The following is a 26,347-nucleotide window of genomic DNA, read 5'->3' on the forward strand; positions in this document are numbered from 1 at the left end:
AGTGGTACCATCTTGGCTCACTGCAACCTCTGCCTCCCAGGTTTAAGAGATTCTCCTGTCTCAGCCTCCCGAGTCACTGAGATTACAGTCGTGTGCCCACCCTGCCCCACTAATTTTTGTATTTTTAGTAGAGACAGGATTTTGCCATGTTGGCAGGGTGGTCTCCAACTCCTGGCCTCAAGTGATCCACCTGCCTCAGCCTCCCAAAGTGCTGGGATTACAGGCATGAGCCACCGCGCCCAGCCCTATGTTAATTTTTATGACTTTTAGATACTTTGAAAAATTTTAAAACTGACTCAGGCCTGGTAACTTACTGACGTAACAAATTCTAGTAGGACTATCAGCGGTCACTTAGGTAGACTGCCCTTGTCGGTATACAAAATGCTGCATTGGGCGTACTCACAAGCAATGTACTGTGTTACTCAAAGCCACATAGCAACCAGATATTGCTCAGTAGATTTTATTAATATCTGAGTCCTAATCTGGGGGACTTTCAGACTTGGAGAAGAGCTCTTCCCAAGCCATACCTATGGGAGTCTTCAAAACACTTGTCCCTGCATGAGACATTCGCAGGAAGTAATGGTGGAGACATTGATTTCTTCCACTTAATTTAGATTTGATCTTTCAGACTAAACATCTCTCATTATTAACTGTAGAGTCTGGAAAAGAGTGGAACTTAGATGATAGCTTTGTTTTCAAAGTAAAGCACATACCAACAGAGCAGTTTGTACAAGGATATTCAAAACAGTATTGTTTATAATTGTAAAAGATTAAAAACTATCTTAATGTCCATCAGTGGCAGATATGGTCCTTCCATTTAGAGAAACTCTGTATGATGATTCCAATGTTTCTTAGAGATCGTCCAGAAGGGGAAAAACCCAAAGGACACAACTGTATGTATAAGCATGTTACTATCTGCGGTTAGAAAAAGTGGGGCATATTATGCATGTGCAGCAAATCTCCACAGAAGGATACACCTGAGACTGGCAACAGCGAGCACCTCTGCAGAAGAAACCGGGTATCAGGGATGGGAGATCTTCCTTCTCCTTTTCTGTACTATTTTACGTTTTTCCTACATGAATTTATCTTTTAATGTAAAACATAAGTGAAAATAAAAATTAAAAAGCATAAAACAAAAACATGGCCATATAAGCATCAAACTCAATATTTTCTTGGCAGAGTGAAAGAAAGAAGCCCCAAATTATCTGAAAAACAACAAATACAGCTTAGACTATAATCAAGACTGTCAAAGCTGAGACTCTGCTTGGTGCAACCTCTCCTTATGGAGATGAGGAAACCAAAACTCAGAGAAAGTGAATTTTATCAAGGTCATAAAACTGGTCAGTATCCTAGAAGCCAGATGACTTGACTCAACTGAGGAACCCACGAATCAACTTGCCTCTCTGCTCCCTCTAGTTGTTTAATTTCAAACCATACTGAACCATCATTGACATTGGAGCTAATGAGCTTCACTGGTGCTTGAGATTCTTTAAAACCACTGCTTTTGACATTGGGGGCAGAGGAGGCCTGAGGCAGAGAAAAAGAGAAACAGAGTCCTCAGCAGAGCATGGGAAGGCAAAACATCTAAATTTGTGATGAACAAAATACTCCTTGGGATAATATTCCAGAACATTATAGGGAGAGAACAATAGTTCCATTAAAAAAAAAAAAAAAAGAGCTAAGTGAGGTCGCTTACGCCTGTAATCCCAGCACTTTGGGAGGCCGAGGCGGATGGATCGCCTGGGTCAGGAATTCGAGACCAGCCTGGCCAACATAGTAAAACTCCGTCTCTACTAAAAATACAAAAAATTAGCTGGGTGTGTTGGCGGGTGCCTGTAATCCCAGCTACTCGGGAGGCTGAGGCTGCAGAATGGCTTGAACCCGGGAGGTGAAGGTTGCAGTCACCCGAGATCGAGCCATTGCACTCCAGCCTGGGCAACAAGAGCAAAACTCCATCTTAAAAAAAAGAAAAGTCAGAGTATTCCAAATGCAGTATCTGAGGCCAAGCTGGATTAGGGCAGACTGCCACAAACTGCCTCAAAAAGGCTAAAGACCTCGTCAGCTCTAGACTGTTGCCAGTCCCCACAGAAAGGAGTAACCCAAACAGAAGATTTCTCCATCGAAGCAGGAATGCATCAAAGCTAAAGCAGGGACATCTTTTCTGTTTTTCCTTCCAAGAGAGTCAGAATTTAAATTTAGATTCCCATTTATCTTTTTCTTTTCCATTGTTTTCATCTCCTTTTCCTTTTTTCTTTTTTTTTTTTTTTCTTTTTGGAATAATTGGCTTTCTCTTCTGTGTTAGGAAATTGATAAAACCATGCTCTGCAGATTTGTGACCAGAAACACTTAATTGGTATTATTCATTATAAAGGAAAACATAACCAAAAACAAAAACAAAAAACAAAACAAAACAAAACAAAAACCACCCATGCCAAGGCATCTGAGATACAATTCAATGACTGTGTCCTTGGTGAAGCAAACGGGTCAACACGGGAATGGGGAGGTGGTGGGGGTTATTCATGTTGGACATGACCCTCTGGTGAGTGCTACCTGCGACGAGGATACACTTGGGTCATTTCTACAAAGCTCTAAGTGTGTGTTCAAGGCGAGGAAGTTCCCTGGACTCAATTCTAAGCCAGCACAAGATTTGCTGTATAAGAAGCAAACATGGAAAAGGTAAAGGCTTCAATCCTGAACTTTTGCCTTATGCAACACCAGGAAACAGAGAGCCACAGCTCATAGAGAAAGTGCTTTTGGCGGCTTCCCTAAGCCAGGAGCTGCAGATGATGAGGGAGGCCAGTGAATCAGAGGCTGCCCAGAGCGCCTCCTGGAATGTTTCACAAACGTCTTTTTGGCCTCAGCGGGTTTCAGTGGCTCTCTCTTCTATGTCCTGGGCTTGCTTCCCTCATTTTTAAAATAGGGTTTAGTTACACACATACACATATACAATGCCAAGTGAAGAAAACAAAACCATAAGGATAAGCTCAAGTACGAAAACCATAGCAGACAGGCCTGCAAGGGGCTGGCTCTGAGTGGATTATGGAAAGAACAGCTGGCGCCCAGTGGCTAGAAGTCACACCTAAGCCCTAACAAGACGCAGCAATTACTTGACTCCCTTCAAATCCTTCTCCCCAGTTCACATGTGAGTCTTGGAAAGTGAAGATGAGTATCTCAGGCTAGTATGTGTTTCTTGTTGCATCTCCCTCCTCTCTCCTTTTGACAACAAACTTTTCAGTGGAGGTATCTCTATTCTTGGCACTTTGAGGTGAATTTAGCTGGGCGTGGTGGCGCATGCCTTTAATCCCAGCTACTCGGTAGTCTTTGGCAGGAGAATCACTTGAACCCGGGAGGCAGGAGGTTGCACTGAGCTGAAACCATGCCATTGCTCTCCAGCCTGGGCAGCAAGAGCGAAACTCCATCTCGAAAGGAAAAAAAAAAAAGGAGAGTAGAACAGGTAGAGGCTGACGTTGTTTTTAAAACCTGAATGCAGTCTCTTCAAAATAGGTAAATATGCAGCATTCAAAGACACACACTGGGTAATGCACTTGATATGGCATCTGGGAAACTTCCTCCTTGGAACAAGGGTTTAATTCAGTTTGATATTTGGGCAAGTTCATATAAACTTCATCAGAAACACTTTCCAGGAACCTAAACCCAACATGAGAGGGGAGCATAAGAGCTTCCAAAAGTTAGAATGCAAAGCTTTACAATCACCTCATTTTCTGTCTTCTCTGTCACAGAGGATGAGCAATTATCCTGGTTTGCCTGAGACTGAGGGGTTTCCCAGGACACAGGTCACAGTGCTAAATCTGGGGAAGTCCCAGGCAAATGGGATGGTTTGTCACTCTAGGCCTGTGGCCGCCCATGGACCTAGGGCTGACTCAGGGCAGCAGAACTCAGATTTCCTATTTCCGCCCTAATGCCTTCCCTTAAAAAGAGAACGAGGTGCCACTACAAAATGACCATTTATTATTCAGAACTGTCAGGCTATCCAGATTAGCTGTCAGTGCATCCTCCGTGGATTATAAGTAGGTGGTTGTCCTTTCGTATCCATATTACATGATAATCGGAATGGGAATATTACATATTTATTTTCTCTGTAATTTTCAAAGGAAATCAAGCACTACTTATTATATTTATGTCATATATATGATATATGACTGCATTATATCACCCATAAACATGCACTTGGTTAAGTGTGAAAGTCGGGAAAGCCTTTCCTGTTGGACTCCTGGTTGAGCCATACACCTGAAATGAAGCTCTTTTAAGAAACATTGAACTATTCTCTTCTTGTGATTTGAACTAACTCTTACATTCCTGGACTTGTGCTCTTTATAAAGAAGACCTGGGAAGGAGCCAAGTCTCCTGCTACCCCTCAGGACCAATCACAATGATATGGATCTTCCTTTCTTACAAAAATGGAACAAAAATAATTTTAGTGCATTTCAAATCTGATTAAGGCACAGAATAGGCACTAAATACATTCTTCCTAAAGTAAGGTTAAGGGGGGGTTAGAAATTGGTAACAAAATATCAGTTCCGTTTATAGGAAAATGATCATCATAGGCTTTTTAAATTTCAAGTAGAAACATAATCAAGATGACAACTCAGAAAAAAATAGAAATGCCCCACCCGTAACTCTTCTTCTCTTGAGGATGCATTTTAACCCCTACCCCTAGAGTTTCATATGGGAATATTTAAAGAGTACCACATTCTAGTTGTTGCTTCCTCTTACTTCCAAAGCATAGTTCCCTGCTTAGCCCCATTTCATTTTGAGTTTCACTCATGATTTATAAACCCATCACTTTCCCCACAGCACTCATTACAGGTGAGGGCCATGTATTTACCCGACTTTGTGCTATCACCATAGAAATTCAGGATAGAAGGGTCTTAGTCCATTTAGACCAATGGTTCTCAAACTTTTCTTTAGTAGTAGAATCATTCTCCAGAGCCAAGTATATGGCTAGAAGCAGAGGCTATCCTTATGTCCCAGGGTTCTTTCATCAGCTGAGGAAATGAGCACTTAAACATTGGCACCTTTGACTGTCTTCTCTAAATTCTCTTGGTTGTGCTTTCACTCTGCTTTCCCTTCAGGCGCTTCTCAAGTGTCATGCTGAAACTTTAAACAAATGTTTAAAACACATTGAACAGGGCCCAGCTTTTGGAAACTGAACACTAACTAAGCTTAGCTTCTGCTCACATCCCCCTGAGATTTTAGAATGGAACTCTGGGACAGATTTTAAAACCAATGATTTAGATTAATTCACTTATTTTAGAGATGAAGAATATTGGAAGATTAAATGCCTCAGCACAGATCTCAGGAACAGGCTGCGACAAACCTAGGAAGCCCAGAACGCCTGCTAGAATGCTACAGCTGGCATTAGCTGCACGGATCACCAATCACTGCCCAATCCTTTTTCACAGTCATCAAAATATACGTGATAAGTTAAATTTGGTGAAAAGTCCAAGTAGTGTTTCCTTTTCCCTATTTCACGAAAAAGTCTAAAGCAGACTATTTTAATTAACTGATTTACTTCAAAATGATGGGATCAACGTGAATCGCATGTTTTGATGGCACCATTTGTGTGATCTCACTTTATAGAAATGGTAGAGCACTTTGTTTTTCAATCCTCCAGAAACAAAAAACAAAAAAGACAAAAATCAAATAAACTTTGAAAACTCACATTTCATAATTTAGAAAGACTTATATACATGGAAAGGAGAGGTGCTGCCATCAGCCAATGCTAGACCTTCTGGCACAGCGGCTTTGGGGGGATAATGATATGCAACTCAAAGAAGCAAGCCAAAACATACAGGTGTAAATCGTTTCTGATGCATGTGCAGACTCAGCCACACCAAGCTTTAAAAAACATTTCAGCATCAAGAGTGTCTGGGTGCAGCTGCGGGTCTTTTCTTCTGTTTATGGGCCGTCCATGGCTTAACTCATGTGAACTGGCCAACGTCAGGTGTCACGCAGCCCTGTCTGATGGAAAACATATGTCTACAGAGGTAGGAAGAAAAACTCAGCCACAGTCCAGCCTTGACTCAGTCACCATACAATGAAGGGGAAAAAAAGGGCTGCAGACGCGTCTCTCGCCCTCCTTGTGTCTCTCTCAGCTCCTGCCAACAATGAGCCGCTTGTTTCTCTTATTTCCCAGAAACAGTATTAGCCATCCAACAAGGTCAGCAAAAAAAAAAAAAAAAAAAGCAGCTTTTCACTTCAGGGTGCATTTGGTTCCAAAAATCTGTAAAGTATTAAACCGAGAAGTTGTACTATCCCAACTTCACACTGAGCCCTTTATTCCAATTCTGGGTGAGAATAACTGCAGGGAAATTTCTCAGCCGGCTCAGTTGATAAGGCACAGAGCTCTGGAATATATGTTCATTCAGCCACACTTTCCCAGCTTGACTGTTTCAAGCCTTAAAACCACTTCCAGGTACCCCAAAGCTTGCCAGATGGGCCTTCAGTTCTCCAGATGCCCCAAACTTGTCTAGTTTTAGACTTGTAACCCAAGCTTCATTTACTTCACAGGAAACCCTGAATTTTTAGCACCAGGAAATGATTTTCCTCCTCGCTATCCTGTCTGCCCATCCAAACAGTAATGTAGTCCACAAACCAGTGTGCAAGTATCTAGGCAACTCTGCTTTTTCAGGTGTAAAAATCGAAATGCCTGTAACACTGGCTTTTATATTTTCATAATAACTGCATTACCCCAAATGTATATTTTATTGGCATTTACAGGATTCAGACATTAGTTCTGATCATTATAATATATCCAGGGAAGACTAGGGGGAAAAAAAATCACAGCTTTCTGGCAGGCTGATTTCTTCTGGATCCTTTTGACTGCAAAGAAATCATCTTTCTTCCACCTAAAGCAGCATCAGAATGCGCTACTCTGACTCCATTTGATTGCAGGGATATCTCAAGATTTATCACAAGTGGCCTGTGGCAGGAAGCACCTCTGTGGAGTTAGTGAATGTAGAAAAACAATTGTCTAGCCTGTGGAAAAGAGGAAATTTAGTGCTTCACTTTGCTGCTTCACAAAGTTTTCCTTGTAATTTTGAATATAATTCCATGGTTGGGCAATAGCAGTACAACTAAAACTGTTTTATTATCTTCAGACAATAGGTATACTTTTATCCAGCAGGAAATGGAAACTCTGATTCATGCATTTATTTTTCATTAGTCAGTAGAGAGTTTATTGTAGCTTTTTATTGGTTAGCTTTCCTGAATCATTTTAAAACTACTCCAGGTGCAAAGTATGGCAGCCCAAGCTAAGAGAAAACGAATCCACAGCTGTGTTCCACAAGGAACGGAGGAAAAGTTGCCAGTGTGAGTTGCTAGTTTTTAATGTGTGCATGTGTTTTTTTAATAGCATGCCCCTTTAGTAAACATCTTTATTATGGAGAACATGTAACGGATACTAAGATTCCAAGAGGCAGTCAAAAAACTTCAACGATTCATAAAAAAGAACATGCAATTAGTAATAAAATATAGCAAATTATCAACTTCATAAGGAATCACACAAATGCAAATTAAAGAAACAGCCTTTTTTCAGCAATCAAATTAGCAAAAACAATAGTTTGGTTTAGGTGCTTTGCATTGGGCCAGGACCACTCAGGAAAAAAAAAACAAAACAAGATTTTAACCAGGGGTAACAGGATTAGGAAATCTGGTAGAAGTAAGTGCCAAATTTTGGAAATTTGTATATATATGCATTTCATTGAGGACTGTACCCATATCTTATAGGATTTCTAGTAACCCCAAAAAAGTTAATTACCTTTGAAATGAAAAGTATTAGAATATTAATAGTGGTGGTGTTTGGCTTATAAAACTATCGATGATTTTTTTCTTTCCAATGATCTATGGTTCACCTAGCTATTCATTCCTCTTGTTTCTCGGAAGTAGAGATACAATGATGAAGAAGACAGCAAGGTCCCTGCCCTATAGGAGATTACAGTCTAGTGAAAAGGCAGGCTATAACAAATGTACAGAATAATTTTAGTGATAAGGGATTTGAACAAACAAATGTGGAGCTATTTTAGGCAGTGAAGTTAAGAAAGGCCTCTGTGAAGCAGTGATGTGTGCTCTAAATCTGAATGAAGTATGGAAATCAGGGTAGGGGACAAGCACAAAGATCCTAAGGTGGAAACTGTGAGCTTGGAGTACTTGTGCAAAATCAGAGCAGCCCATGTGGCTGAGGAGCAAAGGGTGAGGGGCTGGGACCAGGTCCCTTGGGGCCTCTTGCCTGTGGTGAGCACTGTGGTTGGCCTCTATAACAGACTGATAGAAATCTCCTTCCAGCTTACTGCTTGGACTGCATGGGAAACTGCTAGATTATTTCATACTCTATGGTAAAATTTAAAATTCTGAAGAAATCCAGAGACAAAGAAGCTCTGGGGGCACACAGTGAAGTTAAAAAGTGTGAAGGAGGCCAGGTGCAGGGGCTCACGCCTGTAATCCCAGCACTTTGGGAGGCTGAGGTGGGCAGATCACAAGGTCAGGAGTTCCAGTCCAGCCTTGCCAACATAGTGAAACCCCATCTCTACTAAAATTACAAAAATTAGCCGGGTGTGGTGGCGGGTGCCTGTAGTCCCAGCTACTCAGGAGGCTGAGGCGGGAGAACTGCTTGAACTCGGGTGGCAGAGGTTGCGGTGAGCAGAGATCGCGCCACTGCATCCCAGCCTGAGACAGAGTGAGACTCTGTCTCAAAAACAAACAAACAAACAAACAAACCATGAAGGAAAGAGGCCACTCCTTGGGATCAATGCCTGTCAGTTTGTTGTCTCTCAGCCCTGTAAAGTGGTTCAGGATCTTTGGGAAGGAAAGGAATAAGGTTTGGGGCAGGGATGGGGGAACAGACAGAAACCAAAGCAGCTCTGCTTTTAAACACTTACAAAGAGGAGATTCTGATCCCAAGCAAAACAAAATAAAAGCCTGTAGCTCTAAATTTTATTTGAGAAGATGTGTCAAAAGGAGCTTCCTTCTTAAAAATGAAAACAAAACACACAACAAAAAAATTACAACTCTAAATTTTCTAAATGTTATCTTTGAATCAAAATGCATATGTAGTATACACTCATTTTGGTCTTCTGTGAACACTGGCTGGTGCTCTGAGATCATGCCACCACCCAGTATTTAAAAAGACTGTAGAAAACCTCTCCCATAAAATTCCTAGTGTTCACTACTGGATTTTTATTTTTATTTTTTTTATTTTTTGAGACAGAGTTTCACTCTGTCACCCAGGCTGGAGTGCAATGGCATGGTCTCAGCTCACTGCAACCTCTGCCTCCCCAATTCAAGCAATTCTCCTGCCTTAGCCTCCCGAGTAGTTGAGATTACAGGCGCCCACCACCACGCCCAGCTAATTTTTGTATTTTTAATAGAGACGGGGTTTCACCATGTTGGCCAGGCTGATCTCGAATGCCTGACCTCAGATGACCTGCCCACCTCGGCCTCCCAAACTGCTGGGATTACAGGTGTGAGCCACCGTGCCCGGCCACTATTGGATTTTTTTTCTTAAGGACATTGTCCTCTAGATCACAGAGTCTAGATGACTTATGGGGAAGTACAGGAGAACTCCCTCTTACATCTCTGTATCTAGAAAAACTACATTTCTCTTCAATACCATGAAAGCCTTTATCTCTTGAATGATCTGACTCCTATAACAGAGCATATTATCTTCTTTACAACACCCCAGGAATCTCACAGCCAAATCTGTAGGTACCTCTAGCAACCACACAAGGCCCCATGGTATGCATTTTTCCCTGGCTTTATTTTTTTCTCAGCCACAGTCCTTCTTCACCCCAACTTAATTCAATTATTTATTTTTATCCTTTTGAATTACATGTTTTGGCCGGGCACAGTGGCTCACCCCTGTAATCCCAACACTTTGGGAGGCTGAGGTGTGAGGATCACCTGAGGTCAAGAGTTCAAGACCAGCCTGGCCAACATGGTGAAACCCCGTCTCTACTAAAAATACAAAAATTAGCCAAGCGTGGTGGTGTATGCCTGTAGTCTCAGCTATTGGGGAGGCATTCTCAAGTGAAGCATGAGAATCACTTGAACCAGGGTGGTGGATGTTGCAGTGAGCTGAGATCACGCCATAGCACTCCAACCTGGGCAACAGACCAAGGCTCCATCTCAAAAAAAAAAAAAAAAAAAAGAATTACATGTTTTATAAGATGCAAGAGTAGGGAACAAATGAATGGAAGCATCATAATTTCATTTTAAAACAACCTGTGTGTCAGTCACAGACTGCCCTCAATGAGAAACTTGTAACCTGTGAATGGGCCCCAAGCAGTACACCTGCCGGTCTAGGTCTCAACCCCAGGACTCAGAATAAAGTGAAGGAGAAATGGGTTTTTTTGTGGTCTTGAGTCACACTGAGACAGTCAACTGCTTGTGACTCTAATTAACATAGCCTACCTTTTGTAAATAAATTTTTTTAAAAACCTAGGTGTGTGTATATAGCTGCACAGATATATTATATATCAAATAAATAATGTTCTGTGAAGCTTAACTGAGCAGGTTGGAAATTTTACTTGTTAGTCATCCCAAGGGGAAGAGTTTACATGATTTTAGCCATACCTTATAGAGACCTGGTAGACCAAAGAGCCTTTCCACAGATTTCATTAGCTTTATGGAAGACACTCATTAGAGAAGCCATCTGGCACAAGCACGCTGTGCTGCCCCCATCCCACCTTCCACGACTCTACCTTCACCAAGTGATCAAAGCTAATGTCACCTATAGTGGGACAAAACGTGTGCCTCCTGATATGATTCAATGAGAAGAACACATCATCACTTCCATGGTATTCCTGCCAAAAATGTATAACCCAAACCAAAATCATGAAGAAACGATGGACACATCCAAATTTAAAAACGATTCACAAAATAACTGGCCTATATATTCCTCAAAAATGTCAAGGTCCAGAACAAAAGGACCGAAGACTTGTTGCAAATTAGAAGAGATTATGGAGACAAGACAACTAAATGCAATGTGAGATCCTCAGTCACATCCTGGGCCAGAAACAAAAATAGTCACAAAGGACATCACTGGGACAACTGAAGACATTTCAAATCTGGCCTATTAGATAATAGTATTGTATCAATGTTAAATTTCCTGATTTTGATACCTATACTGTGCTTATATAAGAAAATGTCCAGCCGGGCACGGTGGCTCATGCCTGTAATCCCAGCACTCTGGGAGGCCAAGGCGGGCAGATCACCTGAGGTCAGGAGTTCCAGACCAGCCTGGCCAACATGGGGAAACCCCATCTCTACTAAAAATACAAAAAGTAACCAGGCGTGGTGGCGCACGCCTGCAGTCCCAGCTACTTGGGAGGCTGAGGCAGGGGAATTGCTTGAACCCAGGAGATGGAGGTTGCAATGAGATGAGCTCATGCCACTGCACTCCAGCGTGGGCAACAGAGCAAGACTCCATCTCAAAAAAAAAAAAAAAAAAAAAAAGAAGAAAAAGAAGAAAGAAAAGAAAAAAAGAAAATGTCTTTTGAGAGAATATAAGTATTTCTGGGTAAAGCAGAATGATGTCTCCAACTTTGTCTCAAATGGTTCAGAAAAAAATATAGATAGATAGATAGATAGATAGATAGATAGATAGATAGATAGATAGACAGACAGATAGATAGATGCAACTGTGGCTATGTTTATAATCAAACAATTAACAAAGGCAGGTCTGGGGAAAAGGTATATGGGAATTCCTTAGACTAAACTTGAAACTCTTCTGTAAGTTAACAATTCTTTCAAAATAAATACTGACATTTTAAAAAATAAAACTTGTCTATACATACTCCAAACCTCCTGGAGACTGAGAATTCTCAGTCTAGCAGGGACCAGAGTAACTGTGTTATGTATGGACCATTGTTCTGTGGCACTGTTGATCTTTGAGGAAACTCCTATTAAACAATGCTTTGATAACTGATTGGAATTTGGATGGAACAGAATCCCAGCTGTAATCTGTGCTACATAATTCTGATACTTCATACTCATAGTTCCTTCCAGCCTCCCATCTCTATCCCCAACCCCAACTGTTATTTAAAAAATTCTAATTTTAAAACATAGAGAGGAAGACAGGACAGAGAGCTACCCCAACAGACTGGTTGGGAAGGTCTTTCAGAAGAAACACCCCTGGATAGCTGCCCCTGAGGACCAGACACCCAGAATAGGAAATTGCAGGTTTTCCTGGGAAAGACCTGAGACACCAAGAGAGTTGACTGTCAAGCTTGAGATCTATTGTGAAAGGTCTTTACATCCCAGGGTCAGAGCTAAAGACATTGTTCCATTTTGGTCTTCTTGATAGGAGGAAAAATGAGCAAGCTAAAGGTAGAGGATGGAGAAGGCACCAGTGAATGCAAACATATGAAATAAGGAATGCCTCAAGCCAAAGCCATCTGATTTTAATATATCATAGTTTCGACCATGAGATTCCCTCAAATTGCAGGAAAAATATAATGTGCACTTAAAACTAGAGGAGACACAGAGGAGAGGAGAAAGCACAAGCAAAGAAGACATGCTGAGGATCCCAGAAGAGAAGTCTCCTGAGGGGCAGCCCTAGACTGCAGTGTCCCAGGCAGATATGATGTAGGGAAGGTGTCCAGAAACCTTCAGCTTGGAGCCACCCTGAGCATTTGTTTTGTTAGGATGGGATGATCCGATTCCATTTAGAGAGAAATTATAGTTCCATTCTAATTAATTCAGGCATTGCAGCAGTTGATACGGGAGAAATTGAGAGAATATTTTTCTTGACATTTGAAGTGTGAGCTTTGAAGCAGCTAAATGAAAGTCCTATGAACCAAGACTAAATCAGCCACATTAATTTTTTTTTAACTTTATTTCTTTCCAGCTCTGCAAATATTTAAGTCTTGGCAAAATTCAAAACTCACAACTCACTCTTCACTGGTGTCTGAGAAATATAATACTGAAAAGGAAAAGGACGAAAATAATATGGAATGAAATGCATGACATGTACTGGGAAGCAAAATAACTTCCAACAAAACTTCCATTTATGGCTTAGTCAAAAACATATGGATATACAAGCTGAAAAACAGAGTCAGTGGGAAAGCTAGGTGGCTGGTTAAAAATACACTTTTTGTGGTAATGTTACGTTTTTTTTTTTTAAAAGACAGTAACACCTCCCAAAAATCCCCTGCTCCAGGATCTTTAGACAATTTCTTAGTTTGATAAAGCAAACCATGTCAAAATTGTATTTTTTAAGAAATTTTTATACTTTATTCAGAAACATTCCAAAGAAACTGGAAAAGTGAGGAAATTAAAGGTGGGCACAAAAATGTATGTGCAAGAAAATGTATTGAAACATCATTTATAATGATAAAAAATATAATCAACCTACATGTCTCTCAGCGGAAGAACTGGTTAAATAAATTACGGCATTATTGGTTTAATAAATTCACACAAGGACTACTTGCAGCCATTAACATGATGTGATGGTTTATGAACAAAAGAAATATGTCCAAGTCAATTCATAAGTTAAAAAAAATGAAGATGAGAATCTAGTTTGTAGCTATCAGAATAGTAAAGGCTATAAATTTGATCATAGATATTATTGGCCAGGGTATGGGGAAGGAAACACACTTTATTGGCAGGGGTGTCTATTGGTATACCTTTTTGGAAAGAAATGAACAACAGTTTTAAAAACTGTAAATGTACATACTCTTTGATCCAGGAATTCCACTTCTGCAAAATTATCCTATACATAAACAGCACATGGCACAAGGATTTATGTTCAAGGATGCACACTGTGGCATTGTTTAATAATAGTGACCAACCAGAAAATAAACTAAATATCCAGAACACAGGACTGGTTAAACAAAGTATGGTACCTCAGTGGAGTGGAACATGACATATTGCTGACAAAGAATGAACAAATCTGTAAGTACTAATTTGGAAGGCTCTCTAAGATATGTTAAGTTTTAAAAAGTCATACTGGACATGCCCAAGCATGCATGTGTATGTAGTGCACATCTAGAAGAATGCTCAGGAAGCTGGTAGTAGCATTGCCCTGGAGAGGAGAAAAGGGCTGGGGGTCATGGTGGGAAGGAGACTCAATTTTTCATAAATACCCTTTGGAACTATTTGGATTTTTTGCCATATTCGTGTGTTACTTTTCTAATTAAAACAACGCATCAAAAAATATTATAGAAAAATATTTACTGGCCAGACGCAGTTGCTCTCACCTGTAATCCCAGCACTTTGGGAGACCGAGGCGGGCGGTCAGGCGTCCAAGACCAGCCTCGCCAACATGGTGAAATCCTGTCTCCACTAAAAATACAAAAATTAGCATGGCGTGGTATGGTGGTGTGTGCCTGTAGTCCCAGCTACTCAGGAGGCTGAGGCAGGAGAATCGCTTGAACCAGTGAGGCAGAGATTGCAGTGAGCCGAAGTCATGCCACTGCATTCCAGCCTGGGCAACAGAGCGAAACTCTGTCTCAAAAAAAAAAAATTACTGAAATGGGAAGATGCTCATAGTATATTAAAATAAGCTACACAAAAGAATACAGAGGAGTTTCCAACTATTTTTATGTTTGCATTGAAGACAGTCAAGAAAATATATGAAAACATGCTAGTGTCATTTTGAATGGTACAGTGGCTTTTTATTTTCTCATTTTTTGCCAATCAACATTTTCTACAGTGACGAAACAGCAATTATATAATACGGAAAAAAATAACATTTTGAATCTTGCCGCTTCAAAAATGTTTAGGACCTTTATTTTTTCCTGCCTTAAAATACAGACACACACACACACACACACACACACACAGAGGGGGAGGAGTGATCTTCTTTTTAGCACTTAAGGAAAAAGACAATCAAGGCTTTTGTTTTCCTGAGGCTTCCCTTAAATGATACTATTTTGCTGACTTCATCCTGGAGAACTATTCAGAGTAAAGCATGGAGGAACAGCTGTTCTTGACCACTGGCAACTGCAAAACACCCGGGGAATAAATTTAGACTTCCAGAAAGGAAGAAGAAATCAATCAGTTGGTACCTGGGTGGGAGAGGTGATGATTACACATAGGCGGGAGCAATATTACCAGGGACGCCAAAGAGGAGATCAAAGAGAAGTGTCAAAATATCACTCAGCACTTACCAATTTGGAACAAGTGGCTGAATGACAAACCACCCCGAATCCCACTGCCTGCCTTTCACCCTTAACTGGGTGAAATTCTCCACAGCAAGGAAGCTCCTGAGGGCAAACTTTTGGAAGTCAGCCAGCGAACAGGATGAAAACTGTCAAAATTATTTTTAAAACTCTCAACAGAGGTCTACAGCTTGGTGAAGAGATTAGACTCCATTAACAATTAATTAATTAATGTGGCGCAAACAAAGAAAGGACTGAAAAAGAAAACAAGTTTGACCTAGCGTTCACCTTCCTAAAAGGACTCCTTCTTCCCCAGGGTGTGGGGTGCTTCTCTGGAATTCATCATGGTTTAGGCCTACGAAGTCCTGACTGATTCTCAGGCCCACTCCCGGCAAGCAAAACTGAAGCAGGCTTATACATTTACCCAGTGAATTAAACAATACATTTCAAGAATCCCAAGCTATAACTTTCCCCCTCATTTTTGAAGTTTAGTTGGTATATTTGGGGTCTGGATGCTCTGGGAAGCTGGTTCAGCATTCACTTACACAATGCTCATGTGTGTACTAACACCAAGCACCAAAATGGCAAAAGCCAATGCCACAGTAAATGTCTATTTCAGACAAAGAACCAGTTAAAACTTGGTGAGCATACTCCAAGTCCTTTTCAAATAAATTAAAGACTGAACGTTTGAGTAGGTTCTTATATTTTTATTATACTGGCATTTTCCCATTACTGTGCTAACACACACAATTCTTTTTTTGTTTTCTTTGGTTTTACTTTGCTTTGAGGCGGAGTCTGGCTCTGTCACCCAGGCTGAAGTGCAGTGGCTCCATCTTGGCTCACTGCAACCTCTACCTCCTGGGTTCAAGCGATCCTCCTTCCTGAGCCTCCCAGTAGCTGGGACTACAGGTGTGTGTATGGCTGTATTTTTTTGTATTTTTTGGTGGCTAATTTTTTTGTATTTACATATGGCTAATTTTTTTGTATTTTTTGGTGGAGACAGGGTTTTGCCATGTTGGCCAGGCTGGTCTGAAACTCCTGACCTCAGGTGATCTGTCCACCTCAGCCTCCCAAAGTGCTGGGATTATAGGTGTGAGACACTGCACTTGGCCTTAACATACACAATTCTGTTGTGGCTCTCACACCTGGCTGATGATCAGAGTCATCTGAACACTTGAAAACAGCATACCTTTCCAGATTCCACCCTACATTTACTGACACAGAAATTTCCAGGGCATATTCCTCCCAGCAGCAGCCCAGGATAGTTCTTTTGGGATCAAACAAACCACTGTATTCTAACAGTGTATGTTTAACAAATGCCCCAAGCGATCCAGCTAGTGGTAGATCTGGACCACACTTGGATAAATACTGATCTTAGAGACTAGTGAATAATCTATTTGCCACAGGCAGACTTGCTCAACTGCAGAGGCCTGAGCATTCTTGGTTTTGTCTATAATACACATGGGGCCTGGAGCCTTTTTTCCAACACACTGTTCTCCTCTTCCACCGTAAAAATCTCAAGGTTCTCCCCTGTTGTTCTCCCTCTTTTTTTTTTTCTCCTTTTGGCTATTATAAAAGTAATATAACCACATTACAGAGAAAATAGAGGGAATCAGCCTTAATTCAAAGGCCTAACTATAATAACTATTGACATTTAAAAATACGTAACTGTTCATTCTACAGAAGAGTACACCTATGTTGCCTAATGAGCTTTGCTTGGGTCTAGAAATACACAAATGGAGATCAAGTCCCTGTCCTCAAGAAGATTAGTCTTGTGAAAAAATGCAAAGAATCTAAGCAGTGTATTTTTCAAAAAAATAGATTCAAAAGAATCTAAGCAATGTATTTTTCAAAAAAATTTATTTTGTTTTTCAAAAACATAGAAGTATAATTATAGCATAAACAATTTGTCATGCTGTATAAAATTAGAATGTTATAACAAAATTTTCCATGTGTCTACATGGTCTATATCCATTATTTCAGTGCTCATAAATATATTTGTGGCTATGCACAGTGGCTCAAGCCTGTAATCCCAGCACTTACTTTGGGAAGCTGAGGAAAGCGGGTCACTTGAGGATAGGTGTTAGAGACTAGCCTGGCCAACGTGGTGAAAATCTGTCTCTATTAAGAAGTAGAAAAATTAGCTGGGTGTGGTGGTGGGCACCTGTAATTCCAGATACTTGGGAGGCTAAGCTGGGAGGATGGCTTGAACCTGGGAGACGGAGGTTGCAGTGAGCTGAGATCACACCACTGCACTCCAGCCAGGGCAACGGACCAAGATTGCATCTCAGGAAATAAATAAATAAACAAACAAATAAATAAATAAATAAATTTATTTTCATACTTCAGGCATTTGTTTACTGGCTATTATAACTAACACATCTTTGTGTATGGTTCCCAAAATATTCACCTAGCATACTACTGTTTTTTTTTTTTTTAAGGAAAATTGTGGCATCAGACATTTTTCATGGCTCTTATTATTTCTTATCAAAGAAGAAATTTTCTATCTAAATTTCTAAATTTCATATAATAAAACCTGTAAGTCTCCATAACCTAATCTTAACAAAGACTCATCTACATTAAGATAAATGGAACATAGCCATGAAAATGTAAGGTTTATTTCTTTATATGCTATTATGTCCTGCTTTATTACACAAAAGGAACTCAATCCGTTGATTTGGTAATTTTTTTTCAGTCTCATTTAACATATTCCTTAAAAACGCTAAAAGAAAGGAACTAGAAAGAATTTTCTTTTCAGGCCAGGAGCAGTGGCTCACGCCTGTAATCCCAGCAATTTGGGAGGCTGAGGAGGGCGGATCATCCAAGGTCAGGAGTTCGAGACCAACCTGACCAACATGGAGAAACCCTGTCTCTACTAAAAATACAAAATTAGCCAGGCATGGTGGCGCATGCCTTTAATCCCAGCTACTTGGGAGGCTGAGGCAGGAGCATCGCTTGAACCCAGGAGGTGGACGTTGTGATGAGCCGAGATCATGCCATTGCACTCCAGCCTGGGCAACAAGCACAACTCTGTCTCAAAAAAAAAAAAAAAAAAGAATCTCCTTTTCGAAACCCCAAAGAAGGCAGCCTTCAATAATGCTGATTAACTAGAGTGTATCTGACAATAGATAACTTCCTCAAAATCTAAGAAAATTGAGGGCACAGTGGCTCACACCTTTAATCCCAGTATTTTGGGAGGCCAAGGTAGAAGGATCACTTGAGACTAAGAGTTTGAGACCAGCCTAAGCAACATAGTGAGACACCTTAATCTCTACAAAATAAAAAGAAAATTGATTTTCTGCAGTGTTTAGCAAACTTTTCCTTCTATTTTTTTTAATCAAGAAAATCCTTTTAAAACAGAAGCCTTTCCCCCTTTCCTGTGCCCACCAGTGTTCCTTTTCTTCCATAAACACAAACTTTCCACCACCACAATCCTACAACACGTACAACACCCAACACCTCCACCATCCCCCAAAAAGTGTATGGGTATTTTTTTTTTGTTTGTCTGTCTTTGGGTTTGTGCGTATGTGCCAGTGCATTTTAGGCTAATTTATGCTGCATAAACCACAAAGTTCCAAAAGTAGTGAGAACATCAGAGCTGGAAAAATTACAGTAGCCAGATGTGTCTGCCGTGAACTCACCATATAAATTTGATTAAGAAAAAAACCAATGGAAAAAAGGAAAACATAAGATGCCTAAGTAGCAATCTGACTTCTAGTGAACTTTCAGGATACCTTTCTAAGTGCTTTAAGCAACACAGGGCTTCTATATCCCTTAGCTGTTTTATTTGCTCTTGATACAATGTCAAGTTTCTTTGTATACTTCCTAGAGAGAAGAGTAAGCCAATTTAGCAAACTGAGCACAGACAAGATTTTCCATCTTGTCTTGAAAAGTATGTGCTTAAAAGAAAAAAAAAAAAGAAAAGAAAAGAAAAAACAACCACACATGTGTTTATAATTTGAAGTACAGCTCAAGACACAGACCTGGAGGGCTTTGACTCTGGGCTGGTGGATGGCACATCTTCAAAGGGGTAAGTGAGTGTGAGTGTGTGTGCGCGTGCGTGTATATATGTAATTTTAAAATATTCCTGGCCGGGCGCCGTGGCTCAAGCCTGTAATCCCAGCACTTTGGGAGGCCGAGACGGGCGGATCACGAGGTCAGGAGATCGAGACCATCCTGGCTAACACGGTGGAACCCCGTCTCTACTAAAAAAATACAAAAAACTAGCCGGGTGAGGTGGTGGGCGCCTGTAGTCCCAGCTACTTGGGAGGCTGAGGCAGGAGAATGGCGTAAACCCGGGAGGCGGAGCTTGCAGTGAGCTGAGATCCGGCACTCCAGCCTGGGCGACAGAGTGAGGCTCCGTCTCAAAATAAATAAATAAATAAATAAAATAAAAATAAAATAAAATATTCCTATAGTATTGAAAATACACTCTGGTTGCACTTTACCAAAGGCTTCTGAATTGGCTAGGGCTCGCAGTCTGGTGAAGTTGCTCCAGTCTTTATTTTTCCTGTACTGTCTAGAAGGATACTGGCATCCCAGGTCAGGGTCTCATTCCAACAAAGAGCTCCATTAGTGTGTGACAGCAGCTCAGCACACCATGGTTTATGATCACTAGGATTATCACCAAAAAGGCAAAAAAGAAAAAAAAAAAAAAAAGCATGTCACTTTCTCTTGGTAAAAACATTTAAAAATATGGAGCTTCTTTAAGTCGTTGCATGATTTCAGCATTTGTCTGCTGAGAAATGGGAAAATCTAACACTTCACTACTTGCAGTGGGGAAAATGTTCTTTACTTAGAACTCAAAAGTGTGACTGCTCTTCACAAACTTCCTCTGTGAATGACTGACTGTCACAAGCTTGCTCCTCTTCATCTTCTCACAATTGCAGTCCGAGGGTAAAGATTATTTTTTGGTACCACACCAGCTAGTTTCACAATTTATAAGCAAAAGTGCCCAAATATAAGTTGCAGTAACCATGGTTGGGTTTTCCTGAAGGAGGAATGGAATGGCTTTCTAACAGAGCATACCAAAGGCTCTTCCTCTGACTACACAGGGGCCAGAAAAGGGAGGAAAAACGAGGCTGCCGGCTAACAATAATAGCTATAACAATACAAGTGCTGGCAGCTTACTATACATCACATACCAAGGCATGGACTACCTAAATACTCAAAACAACGTTATCAGGTAGGTACTATCATTATCACCATTTTACAGATAAGGAAAATGAGACTCAGAGGTTAAATAACTAACCCAACAAATAAACGTCTAAATTAAGAGAAACTCAGTTCTGACGTCAAGTTCTTCCAAAACAAGTCCCCAGCCTCGATCCCACTTCCATGCGCACTTCACCACCACTCTAACCAAGGACCAAGATCTGCAGCAGGCTTCATTTTCTCAAGCCCATTGTTCTATATATAACAGAGCCTGTATAGGCAGTCTATTTTTTTCCCTGTTTCTTTCCCTCTTATTCTCTTTTTTAAAATTTTAGTTAGTATTAATAGTAAGGAAGGCCCACGACCTACTTAAAACATACAAACTTCTGGCCGGGTGCAGTGGCTCAGGCCTGTAATCCCAGCACTTTGGGTGGCTGAGGTGGGTGGATCGCCTAAGGTCAGGAGTTCGAGACCACCCTGGCCAACATGGTGAAACCCCATCTCTACTAAAAATACAAAAATTAGCCCGGCGTGGTGGTGGCAGGCGCCTGTAATCCCAGCTACTCCAGAGGCTGAGGCAGGAGAATTGCTTGAACCTGAGAAGCGGAGGTTGCAGTGAGCCAAAATCACGCCATTGCACTCCAGCCTGGGCAGCCAAGTTTCCATCCCAAACAAACAAACAAACAAAGTCTGTCTGGTTTGTGTCAAGAAAAAAAAAATCTACTTTCATATGTATAGTAATTTCCCCTGTGTTACTTAAAAGTGAGGATCGGAACAAGTTGTTAATCGCCAAGTGACAATACTGATACAGCTTCCACCAAATGGTAACCTTTATTCTTTATTCTCTAAAGTCCCCCATGGTCATCTTTTCTTCTTCCATTTATTGCATATGTCTGGGAATTCAGGCTTAAAGCCCATTACTCTGCTCAGACAGAATCCAGATTGGTAAAGCCTGATTTGGCAAATACAAAAACTAAAATTTTAGTTTTAAGCTAGACCAAAATGGAGGTGGTTATTTGAATTGAAGTGCAAAAAAAATTATTTTTGCAATTTTCCCATTCAGAACGTATTTCATTTTACTTATATTCACTGTTCAACAAATCTGCCAACCTGCAGAAAGAATCCTCTGTTTTTACAAAGGCACTCACTCCAGGATGAATAAGTAATGGGTCTTTCCTCTCGCAATAAAAATATGGTTTGATTTACAAGTCGCATTACAGGAATACATCTAAAGTTCTTTTTTTTTTTTTTTTTTTTTTGAGATGGAATCTCGCTCTGTCGCCCAGGCTGGCATGCAGTGGCACAATCTCGACTCACTGCAAGCTCCGCCTCCTGGGTTCACGCCATTCTCCCGCCTTAGCCTCCCGAGTAGCTGGGACTACAGGCGCCCGCCACCATGCCCGACTAATTTTTTGTATTTTTAGTACAGACGGAGTTTCATCATGTTAGCCAGGATGGTCTCAATCTCCTGACCTCGTGATCCTCCGGGATTACAGGTATGAGCCACCGCATCCCGCATCTAAAGCTCTTAGAAAAAAAGAAGGTGTCTAGTGGTAAGAAGTTTCTCCTGGGAGAGGTAACTTAAACATTTCCACCAGAGGGCACTATCCTCACTGAAGGTAATGAATACATTGTTCCTAATTTAAAACACTTTGCAATCTAACCAGCCCCAAACAAATAATTTTTATTCTTGAAAGCATTTATAAAGAACAGTTAGATTGTCTTAAAATATAACATGCTATAGTTAAAGTATAAAATAATTTTTGCCATAAAAATAATGATAATAATAAACATATATTTTAGCTTACTATGTGGCAATCATAGTCCTAAGCACTTTGCTTATATAAACTCATAAGTTTCTCATATATTAATAATCCCCATTGTACATATGATGAAATCAAAGCACAGATAAGTAACTTAAAGGGTCACCAAACTAGTAACTACAGAGCCAGGATTCAAATTCTGGCAGTCAGACACCCAAGTCCAAGTACCTAACCTACAGAAACAGGGTCCCAATGCAAGGAGATTTGTTTCTGAATGTGTTTAACTATAACAGATTTTATCACAGCTCTAGAAATACATAAAATTAGTTATAAAAAAGTACTATTCTATCATCTGATAGTAATGTTACTGATTGTATTTTGACATCCTTTTCACATGTACATAAACTCCTTGCATTAAAGAAGACCTATCACTTTAGTTCACTTATTAGCTACATTCCATTGAAAAGTATCAAAGCTCTAGATTCAAGAAGGAAGAGTTGGAGGAGAAGAACCTGCTCTTTTCTTTTCCTAGTTTTTAAGAGATGGGGGTCTCTCTATGTTGCCCAGGCTGGTCTCAAACTCATGCCCAAGAGATCCTTCCACCTCAGAGCCTCCCAAGTAGCTGGGACTACAGGGATGCACCTCTACACCCAGCTCTGCTCTTTTTATTTTTATATGTTTAAAGATATATAATAAAGACTATGAACCACAGGCAGAGTTATGGCTTGAAATGAAATAGTCTGAGTAAATCATTTATTATTTGGACTTTATTGAGACTCTGTAAGTTAACTCCTGGTCTTTGGTACTTACTTGGCATTCACAGTTGTGTTTCCATCCTTCAGACACATCTGTGATTCTCCATAAGCTAGAAACACACTTTGCAACAGGCAAATACACAAATATTGTTGGAAAAACCCCAGAATGTGTGTCTTGAGAAATTCACTGCCTTATGAGAAATCTGGAAACTGCCGGGTGCCATGGCTCACGCTTATAATCCCAGCATTTGGGAGGCTGAGGCAAGCGGATCACCAGCGGTCAGGAGTTCGAGACCAACCTGGCCAACATGGTGAAACTCTGTCTCTACTAAAAATACAAAAATTATCTGTGTTTGGTGGTGCACGCCTATAGTCCCAGCTCCTTGGTAAGCTGAGGCATGAGAATTGCTTGAACCACAGGCAGAGGTTGCAGTGAGCTGAGACCGTGCCACTGCACTCCAGCCTGGATGACAGGGTGAGCCTCTTTCTCAAAATAATGATAATAATAAGAACAAAAATTAAATAAAAATAGAAATCTGGGAACTAAGGTATTTTACTAAGCTATAAAGTTATTTCAGAATGTTCAGATTACAACTTCTTTAGATATACTTTACTAGTGCAATTGGACTTTGTGTGTGTGTGTATGTGCGTGCATGTGTGCACATACAGGCAGACTCACATGTGCCTTCAATATCTCGTTCCAAGCATTTAAGCTTCTTTTCATTAGTCCACTTCCTACGTATTGCACAATTTTCAAAAATTAAAGAGAATGCATAAAAGAACATGACAAAAGATATCCACTCCAGTATTTGTATGCTAGCAACACACTAGTATCAACCTAAATATCTACCAGATGGGAGTTAGTTAAATAAACTAATTATAGCATATTAATATAGTAGACTAATAGGCAAATTTTTAAAAGAATGAAGCAGCTCTATATGGACAGGCAGGTGAAAAAAGCAAGATACAGAACAGTGGTTATGATATGCTAACCTTAGTATAATGAAACACACACACACACACACAACCAGAAACACTGGCTGGCTCTAGGAAACAAACTTGGGGACTGAGGAAAGGGAGGTTGGAGGAAGTATTTGAATTTTTTTTTTTTTTTTTTTTTTTTTTGTAAGCTGGGTTCATGAAAGATATTTTTCCGATTATAATTGATTACAAAGTTAAAATTAAAACTTTAATAATCAGTTTTTAGAATTTTTGATGAAAATTAAATGGTTAAAGAAACTATAAAACCAGTCTAATGCCACCCAATGTGGGGTTTCTTTACTACAGTGGCATCTCTTTTCTACATAAGCTCCTGTATATTTGGGACAAAATGACTCACGGGAGGCTTTGGTTTACCACTGCTGGTACCAGAACTGGTTGCATTTTCTCTGATCTGCCCTTTAGATAAGGAACACAACAGAGGTTATTCGATGTCATTTGCTTTTTGGAAACTGTACATGTGCAAGCTTTAAAGCAGTAGGTTCAGACTTCCCGGAAGAACTGACACTTGAAGCTGGCCAGGGTCTACTTGAGTTCATACTCACTTTGGCTAAGCTACAGTATGAGGAGGGAAGGGTGTCCAGGAATAACGCTTCCATTTTTATCTTGTTCATTCCTGAAAATGCAACAGGAGATTCTTTTCACTCCCTAAAATTAACTGTTCTGTGTATAAAGCATATCTGGATATCTGATCTTAAATGGAAATGTTATCTGAAAATGGCACCATCTTTTATAAAACTTTAAAATTGGCCCGTTTTTATTTTTAGCCCTGGGGGAGAAGGAAGGGAATGATTACCAAAAAGAGCTGGCTGGTTCCATTGCTGCAGCGTATTAATTCACTGGCGATTCTGTCTACTGGGAATAATTTTAGCAGAAAATACTCTCTTCTCAAGTCTAAAATCACACTTATTAAATATTGTAAATGACGTAAAAAGTGAGCCATATTATCCCACGGCAGGTATGGGGAGAAGCCACCTGCAGGTTATGTAACGGTTAACTCCCTTCCAAAATCAGACCAGCCTGCTCTCCAGCTCTGCTCTCCACAAGCTGCATGACTTTCGGAAAGTTTCTTCATCTATAAACTGGGGAGCCTGTTACTTTTTGTAGGGGTTTTGGAAGACTTTCATAAGGTAAGGCACGGAAGCACCCAACATGCTATCTGACATATTATGCAGCAATTATGGAAAAAAGGGAAATAAGGATAGGGATTTGAGACTAGAATTGTACCTGTAGGCAGTTGCCAGGAGCCAAAGTCACCCAAAGCGTGTTTATGTCCTACTTGCCTCAGTCTAGATGAAGAAAGGAGGCCTAACTGATTTTTCTACCCCAATTAAGGCCATCGGAGGGGAGGTCAGAACTGTAGTTTAAAACTGAGGCAGCAGTATCATGAGTTGGTGGTAAAGAGACCAAGTAAAGAAGGAAAAGGCGGCAGAAGGGTAACATGGTATTGCAGCCAAGAAGAAGGCGCAAACACCGTCTGGGTGCATGAAGAGACATGGAAACAGCCAGAACCACTTATGAGCCCCGCCACCCCTTGACTGAACACTCATTTCTTCAGCTCGGAGTCAAAGCTTGGGGCTCCGCCAGGTGCAGTGGTTCACGCCTGTAATCGCAGCACTTTGGGAGACTGAGGTGGTAGGATTGTTTGAGCCCAGGAGTTCAACACCAGCCTGGGCAACAAACTCTACAAAAAACTCCAAAAAAAAAAAAAAAATACTTTTTAATTTTAAAAAGCTTGGGGCTTACCGAGATTTGGCTGGGATACTGCCATGGACCTCTGAGGCACTGGTGTGGAACTGACGGCAGGGTGGAGGTTCATATGATTCAGGGGCTGATTCATCGCCTTCCTAGGGTCTTGCCATGTGGTGATTTTTTCTATGTGACTAAAAGAAGGAAAACAATTAATTATCTTTTTAATTGTCAGCATCATTATCATCATCACCACCAACAACATAACAGTTAATGACACTGATTCTTCCCTTAGGATCTGCTTATGAGTGGTTGATAGATTGTGCTTGATTTCATCCAAAGACATACTTGCCTATTTTTCCCTGCATCCTGGTTAGGCCACACTGGGGATTCTGCAAGCAGCTCTCTAAACACAAGCCCAAGACTTCACTGTCCGGACAGGCTCTTGCATGCAGTGAGCCCCAGTGAACTTCCCCTCGGCCCATGGAGCTTGTATTCCCCAGCACCTCAGTGCTTCCCGACCATCCAATCACTGGAGTGCCATAGAGCGTGAGCTCCTTCCTGGAAGGGGAGCCATGCTCACCTTCCCAGCCAGTCCCCCATACTCTCCTGACTCAAAGAATTGACATAATGAGGATCCCTTTGGCTGTCATCAAGTGAGTTCTCACAGTAGGAGTGTAAGGTATTTTGAGGTCCACAAAGGTGACATAAAACCCTCAAGAAGCTTACTGTCACCAAGCAAGGTGTAGCTGGAAGGCAGAGTAGTAGGAAATAATAGTAGGAAAGTCGACCAGTGCCAGCTTATGGAGAAACTTAGATATTGAGGCATGAAGGTTTACAAGGGAGAAGACATGATTACACTTTGGAT

General features: G+C 40.7%; 1 protein-coding gene across 1 annotated transcript in view; it reads right to left on the reverse strand.

Moving 5' to 3' along the window:
• Positions 1 to 26,347, reverse strand: part of WWTR1 (WW domain containing transcription regulator 1) — a 143,850-nt gene that overhangs the window by 29,671 nt on the left and 87,832 nt on the right. Inside the window, exon 3 of the mRNA XM_023215408.2 lies at positions 25,537 to 25,673. Coding sequence (XP_023071176.1) covers positions 25,537 to 25,673 — 137 coding nt within the window. The remainder of the gene's footprint in view (positions 1 to 25,536; positions 25,674 to 26,347) is intronic.

The sequence above is a fragment of the Piliocolobus tephrosceles genome, chromosome 2 (genome assembly GCF_002776525.5).
Source record: "Piliocolobus tephrosceles isolate RC106 chromosome 2, ASM277652v3, whole genome shotgun sequence".
NCBI lineage: Eukaryota > Metazoa > Chordata > Mammalia > Primates > Cercopithecidae > Piliocolobus > Piliocolobus tephrosceles.